The sequence below is a fragment of the Sorghum bicolor genome, chromosome 10, assembly GCF_000003195.3.
Source record: "Sorghum bicolor cultivar BTx623 chromosome 10, Sorghum_bicolor_NCBIv3, whole genome shotgun sequence".
Taxonomy (NCBI): domain Eukaryota; kingdom Viridiplantae; phylum Streptophyta; class Magnoliopsida; order Poales; family Poaceae; genus Sorghum; species Sorghum bicolor.
In genome coordinates, this window is record NC_012879.2 from 49,136,343 (window position 1) to 49,144,218 (window position 7,876).

Genomic DNA, 7,876 nt, shown 5'->3' on the forward strand with positions numbered 1-7,876 from the left:
GTCGGACATTCTTGGAGAAGCGGATAGTGGCACATTATTCAGTGCTGCTGGTTTGGATGATTTGGACATTGGACTCAGTCAAGAAACTGAAACTCATGAAGAAGTGCAGGTTGTCAGTAGTAAAAAAAAACCAGGAGCATCCAAGAGGAAGAAGAATTTCCATTGGAAAGAAGATGAAGTGATTTGCTCGGGCTGGTTGAATGTAAGCAAAGATCCTGTTCATGGTGCTAATCAGACTCGTTCGTCTTTTTGGGCACGAATTCATGCCTTTTACCAGCAACACAATACAACTGATGCTGCCAGGACAGCTAGCAGTATTATGCATAGGTGGCACTTTATTCCGTGGTCAGTGAACAAGTTTTGTTCAGCCTATGAGGCCATTCTTCGTAGGAATCAAAGTGGGTTAACTATCGATGACAAGGTATGCAATCATGTGTTGTTGTACTTTCAATATTTATGCACATACAATTTTGTTTATTTACAAATGATATTTATGCACTTGCAATATGCTTGTACAGGTTGTTGAAGCAAAGAAACTGTATGTGGAATGGGACAAGGAGGACAAAACGTTTGTTCTTGATCACTGTTGGAAGATATTGAAGGGGGAAGACAAGTGGAAGTCGAAGATGATAGAACTTGCTGATATAGAGAAAGAGAAGAAAGCAAGCGAGAAGAAAGCAAGCAAGAAGAATGCAAGGCCGAGGGATGAAGGAGCCACAAATGATGATGCCACAGAAACCGCTGCTCTCATAGAAGTTGAAGGTGAAGAAACCGTACCAAAAAAAGAGGATGAAGGCCGTGTCATGCTCGGGTTGTACATTTTCACCACCGTAATCAAAATGCTCATTTGGGTCGACAACAAAACCTTCATCTTCCACAATCATGTTGTGCATGATGACACAAGCTCTCATGATCCTTGTTAATGTCTCTACGTCCCAAAAGCGAGCTGCCCCTCGAACAATTGCAAACCTAGATTGAAGAACCCCAAAAGCTCTCTCGACCATCTTCCTGGCTGCTTCTTGAGCTTTAGCAAAATATTGTCTCTTGTTTCCCATAGGTTTAGTGATTGACTTGACTAAAGTAGCCCATGTGGGGTATATGCCATCCGCTAGATAATAGCCCATTACATAATTATGGCCATTAACAGAAAAATTGACTTCTGGCGCTTTTCCTTCTGCCAAGTTATCAAACAAAGGAGACCTGTTAAGAACATTGATATCATTATGAGAGCCGGGCATTCCAAAAAAGGTGTGCCATATCCAGAGGTCATCCGAAGCAACAGCCTCTAAAACGATAGTAGGCTTCTCCTCTTTCCCCTTGTACTGACCCTGCTTCTCGTATGGATAGTTCTTCCATACCCAATGCATACAATCTATAGACCCTAGCATCCCTGGAAAACCTTGTTTCTCACCCATTGCAAGTAAGCGTGCAGTGTCCTTCTCATTGGGATGTCTGAGGTATTCGTCTCCAAATATTTCATCAATTGCAATAACAAACTTCCGTAAACTCTCTATTGCAGTACTTTCACCAATGCGAACATACTCATCTGTCGCATCAGCGGGAACGCCATACGTGAGCATACGCATGGCTGCGGTGACTTTTTGCAGGCAACTCAATCCAAGTACATTAGCCGCACTCCTTTTCTGCTGAAAATACGGATCGTGTGCTTCAACTTTATTCATGATGCGCTTGAAAAGATCTCTAGACATCCTATACCTGAAGAAAACAAAACTAAACTTTTAGAACTCTAATAATATTTGATCACATACAGCAAATCAACGTAAAGATCTCTAGACATCGTGTACCTTCGACGAAATATTTCAGGGCCATATGTTGGATTCTCAGCCATATAATCTTGAAACAGCCTCTCATGGCCCGCTTCTCTATCACGGTGGAGAACTCTATGGCCTTCGACACAGCCACCGTGTTTCTTCTCGTCATTAGCAAAGGAGTCCACAATCACAGCAGCCACTAACATGTCAAAATCATCATCATCGGCTGCTGAATCATCCAACATTCTAAGAGAAAGGGATCTCTTCCTAGACATGATTATTCCTAGATCATTGGATGAGAATTTTCCTCAGTACATTGCAAGAAACCACAGAATACATAAATTGCTTCAACGTATAACCCTGCATATGTTGCAAGAACAGATGGGAAACACACCTGGAGGTCGGAGGAGATGACAACCTGCAGCGATGGAGAGGAAGGGGATGACCGGACTGCTGCGAGATGGAGAGGGAGGGGATCACCGGACTGCTGCGATGGAGAGGAAGGTGAAGGAGTGAGTCGCGGCGGCGGCCAGGCGAGAGGTCACGCACGGCCACGGCCTCGCGACGAGCGTAGTCGCGCACGGGTGGGCAGGCGAGAGGTCGCGCACGCACGGGGGGCAGGCGCGAGAGGTCGCGAAGGATCGAGTCGGCCTAGATCAGTTGATGGAGGTTAGGAAGTGGGCCTACTTTTTTAATTTTGCCAAGCCCATATACCAAACTATTGGAGAGGCTACAAATTTTCACTTGCCATATGCAAAACTCACTTGCCAAATCATAAGATTTGCCAAGTCATTTTTGCATAACTCTTGGAGATGGTCTTACTGGACAGACTAAATACGAGGAATATTTTGTGCGGAAAGAATTTTTATCTACAGTCTTACTCGTGTTTTGTGCCAATGAAATGTGGAGGAATCCCTAGAGCATTTGTTCTTCGAGTGCACTGTGCATATTGCTGGCGTTCTTGGGATTCTTAGAGAAATGTTGATATTTCTTGGGATTCTTCACTGCCAATTATGAAGAGGCTGCAATCTGCTAGAGTTAGCTTTAATGCCCTTATTTTTATAGAAATTGTTATTCTAACAATATGGTGTATCTGGACTATGCATAACCGTGTCTTTTTTTATGGCGCTTCTACTTCTTTAGGGCAGAGGAAGCGTAGTCTTTAGGGAAGAACTTTTTTTCTCTTTTTAAGTGCAAGCCTTCGAAGAAATCTCTTCTTCAAGCTTGGCTTGCTCAGTTTTAGTTTGTTTCCTTCCTCTTTTGTACAGACAAAAATTTATAAAATAATTTTAGTAGGGGCTTTTCCTCCCGTTTATTAAAAAAAAGCATGTGAGGAGCATGTGCAAAGTAATTCTGGTGGGGATTGAATAGGGAGTCAGTTTTTTACTCCCAACTCCTAGTATAAATAAAGAAGTGATTCTCGCCAGATAATCACCAAAATCTATTTCTCTTTTCACTGTATGGTACAGCTCAAAAAATCAGCTTCGAAGAAGCAGGGAGTGGGGCCCAGCCAAATAGCCTCTTCATGCAGGAGTATGCTTCATGTCTAGCATCTAAACGTTTCTAGGAATGCCAATAGGAAACGGAATCCATTGAAATCGAATTGATTGTTACAAAGTTCATACTATGACTTCCTGTGTTCCTAAATAATTCGATTTGTTTGATCTTCATGTGTGAGAGGATACAAATTTGCAACCAGTCATTGCAAACTCTTGGTTAAGTCTTCTTGCTTGGCTCGCAATATTTTCCTCAACTTTAGTCGCCTAAGCTTTCAGGCGACGAGTCCAGAAAGCGGATGGAAGGAAGCAGAAAGCGGATGATCTCAAGGCTAGCAAACGTCTCCTGATTTTTTTTTTAAAAAAGACAGGCACCTGTGCAATAGTAAGTCCCGATATTTCTATAATGGCAATCATGTTTTATATGTTCATTGCAAACATTGTTTTTCTAATGGAAATAGTAATTATGTCTCAATCAGATATATTAGAATTAGAAGAAAACACACAAACCAAACAAGTTGGCTAGGTTCCTAGTGGTAAAAACTACCCATTAGAACAACTCCCCAAATATGCTATTTTGCTATGCGAACCAACTAGCTATCCAAACTATGCAAACTCTAATTAAGCGCACACGATTTTAATCCGATGGCTTCCGATGGAAGTGAGACAATTAACCACTTAAATCCTTCCACCAAAAACTTCCTAATCACTTAAACCCAGCCTGCCCCACTCCGTTACGTGGATCTCCGTTACGTCGTTCTCCGTCCACGACTCGTGGACTCCCCTTATAGATGGCCAAACGGGCTGATCTAAACGGGCCGGCCCGAGCACGATCCGATAAAGCACGGCCCGAAAACGGCCCGGCACGGCCTCCCTCGTGCCCGTGCTGGCACGGCACGCTCCCGTGCTCGTGCCCGTGCTGGAAGCCGCACACGACGGCACGGCACGGGCACGGCCCGGTCCAACGGCTGGCACGGCGTCGGCCCGCTCCATCAGCCCGCTCCAGGCACGGGAGCCGTTGGATCCCTTCCCCCAAGCGATCTCCACCGTCCATTCCATCCTGTTACGCGGCCGACTATATAAGGAGGGGGGCGAAACCCTAGCGTCCACTGTGCTCATTTCATTCCTCTCCCCGCCGCTCGCTCAGTCGCTCTCTCTCGTCTCTCCTCTCTGCGCTGCTGAGCCGTGAAGGGCGAAACCCTCGTTTTCCCGGTGGCCGGCGCCCGGCGGTCGTCACAGCCACACGGAGTTTGACGGAGTGGTGTCCGTCTTCACTCTTCTTCCTTCTTCTTGACCCTCGATGTAGCCTCGTCCTCCCTGCTCCTCCTCATCTCCATCCTCGTCGCCGAGATCTGTCTGGGGAGCTCCGTGGTCGTCGCCATGCGGTCGCGTTGAAGCATCCCAGATTCGGATCTATACGTCGACGACGTCGCCGCTGTCGCTGGCATCTCTGGTGCTCCGGTCGTAAAGGTGAGCTTCATGCCTTCGTCTCTTATTCTTCGTAACCCTAGATCCATAGATCTAGTGCTCTAACCCTCTCCTCTGTTCTTGATTTGAAGCCGTCGAGGAACCGGAGGCCTGGGACGGCGACATGTCGTCCGACGAGGAGATTGGTCGCACCATGACCGGGAATGAGGAGTTGCGCCTCTGCGGGATGGCAGGAGATGACGAGGACGACATCCTTGGGGACGCCGAGGAGCTCTTTGGTAGTGCTGTTGCCGAGAGCCACGCCAACCTTACCTCTGCCTCTGCTGGTGACGGCAACTCCGGCACTTCCGGTGCCGGCGAGCCCCAGCAAGATGCTGCCGGTGACGGTCTCCCCCAGCCAGATGCAAACGGTGACGGCGACGGTAGGCGGGCACCTGTTCGCAACTCTACCTCTGCATGCTGGGATGACTTCACGAAACTCACAAAAAAGGTCAATGGTAAGGATTTCAGGTATGGTGCTATCTGTAATCACTGCAAGAAGGAGTTTAGTGCTATTTCTAGGTTTGGTACTGGGCATCTCCTCCGTCATCAGGAAAATTGTCCTAAAAAACGTGAGAAAGATCGCTTGGCTCAGTCCCACATTACTTTTACTAGAGATGGTACTGTTCGTAATTGGAATTATTGTGCTGATGTTGCTCGTGTGGAGCTTGTTCGCTTGCTTGCTAGACTAGACCTTCCCCTCAGTATTGGGCAATCTGAGGCCTGGGAAGAGTACATCACAAAGGCTCATAACCCTAGATATAAAACTGTTTCTAGGCAAACAACAACTAGAGATCTTTTTAAGTACTTCAATAGTAAGCGTGATAACCTGATTGATGCTTTCAAGAACAATGCAATTACTTCTGTTGCTATTACTTCTGATATCTGGTCTGGAAATGCTAAACAAGATTATCTGAGTGTTGTTGCTCATTACATTAATGCTGATTGGCAACTTGAAAAGAGGGTGCTTGGGTTAAGGCTTATTGATGTGTCACATAATGCTGATAACATTGCTGAACGTGTGACTAATGTGCTTAATGATTATGGTATATTGAATAAGGTTTTTTCTGTCACTTTAGACAATGCATCTGCCAATAACAAAGCCATGGATACACTAAAACCTGTACTTAAGCAGTATTTGGGTGCAGATCTGTTTTTGCATCAACGCTGTGCTTGTCATATCATAAACTTGATAGTGAAGGAGGCTCTTGCTCTTGCTAATCCTATGCTTGATGCATTCAGAACTGCAATATCATTTATTAACTCTTCTAACCTAAGAATTGCTTCATATAAGAGTTATTGCATGGCATCTGGTGTGAGACCTAGGTTGTTTGGACTGGACATGGATGTTAGGTGGAACAGCACATATCTGATGCTTCAACATGTGCTACCCCACCAGGAAATCTTTCATACTTTCATTGAGTCTAACTATCCTAGAGCTAGAGGTGCTCCCTTTCTTTTAACTCATGATCATTGGGCTATGGCAAGTAAAATTCTGGCATTCCTTGAACTGTTTTATGATTCAACTGTTGCTTTGTCTGGTGTGTACTATCCTACTGCCCCACTTATGGTTCATCATATTGTCAGGATTGCTATACACCTGCATAAGTACCAAAATGATGAACATATTAGAGCTGTTGTGCAACCTATGATTGATAAGTACAATAAATATTGGAAACAAATACCTGCACTTTACTGTATTGCATTTATTTTGGATCCAAGAGCTAAAATTAAAGGTTTTAACAAAGTGCTTAGAAAGTTGCAATTGATTACTGATGCTGATTATTCTAAAAAGTTGTTGGAAACTAGAACTCTTCTTTTCAAACTATATCATAAGTATGATGATCTGTATGGCAGTGTTAGGGAGAAAAGGACTGTCCCTCCAACCCTATCTGGTAAGAAAAGAACAGCTTGGGATGAAATATATGATGACGATGATGATGTTCTACCTCCTAATCTTGATATGTCCAGGGGTATACCTGCTACTACATTGCTACATGCAGCATCTGCTCCCACTAACAGTGGCTCTGAACTTACTGCCTACCTGGACTGTGACACAGTCAGCCAGTTAGATGATGATTTTAATATCTTGCACTGGTGGCATCAGCATAAACTAACTTATCCAGCTCTTTCTACTCTTGCTAAAGATGTTTTTAGTGTGCCTGTTTCAACTATTTCTTCAGAAGCTACTTTCAGCACCACTGGCAGGATCATTGAAGAACGACGGCGGAGACTGAAACCAGAGGCTGTGGAGGCACTCACATGCATCAAGGATTGGGAAGCTGCGGAGTCAAGGCTACAACATATGGTGGAGGACAAGGAGTTGGTGGAGGCTTTTGAAGAACTTTATCTTGATTAGTTATTCATGTAATGGTCTGTAATAGTAATTAGGACTTGAACAATGCAACTGGAACCTGTGATATAAACATTGAACAATGCAACTGGAGCTTGGCTGCACTCTTTTTCCCTGTCTAGGGTTTCTCACAAGGGTGAGTTTTACCTAGACAGGTTTTTAATGAGGCAGCCATTGCACAAGCTCCCTTTTGTTATCTCTTCTGTTCTCTGTGTTCTTTTTCTTTTCTGAATTATGCTTGGAATTTGGTTATGTTATCTCATTTGTTTGTGATTTTGAACTGAAACGTGCTCGGGCCAGCACGGTACTGGCGTGCTGCCGTGCCGAGCGGCACGGCACGACACGCTCCAAGTTCAGCCGTGTCGTGCTCGTGCTGGGAGGCTGGCACGGTAGCACGTCAGACACGGCACGGCAGGCACGCGTGCCAAATCGTGCCCGTGCCGAGTCGTGCCCGTGCCGCGACGTGCCGTTCCGTGCTCGTGCCGTGTAGCCCGTTTGGCCATCTATAACTCCCCTCAATGCCGCCCCCAGTCGCGCTCCGCTCGGCGCCGCCCCATCTCCGCGTGACCTCCATTGATGTCGCTCGTGCCCTCCATCGATCTCCGTCCTTCCGTATTCTCGACACTGCCGGCGTGACGCTATGCCGTGCAAGCATGGAAGCCCTGCCGCCGTGCAAGCACGGAAGCCGTGGTGCCGGTGCGTGCGAGCCCTCTGGTCGATGCAGTGAGGTGGGCAGGACATGAGTCACGGCCTTCGTCTTCATCTACCGGTTCTGCATCGTCAAGGTC

The 7,876-nt window shown here is 45.9% G+C and overlaps 1 protein-coding gene across 1 annotated transcript; it reads right to left on the reverse strand.

Annotated features, from left to right (window-relative positions):
* On the reverse strand, positions 581 to 2,017 carry LOC110431162. The gene is made up of 3 exons (XM_021449878.1): positions 1,806 to 2,017; positions 740 to 1,716; positions 581 to 639 (listed from the first exon to the last, which is right to left on the reverse strand). Exons 1-3 carry the CDS (start codon positions 2,015 to 2,017, stop codon positions 581 to 583), a joined length of 1,248 nt encoding a protein of 415 aa, XP_021305553.1.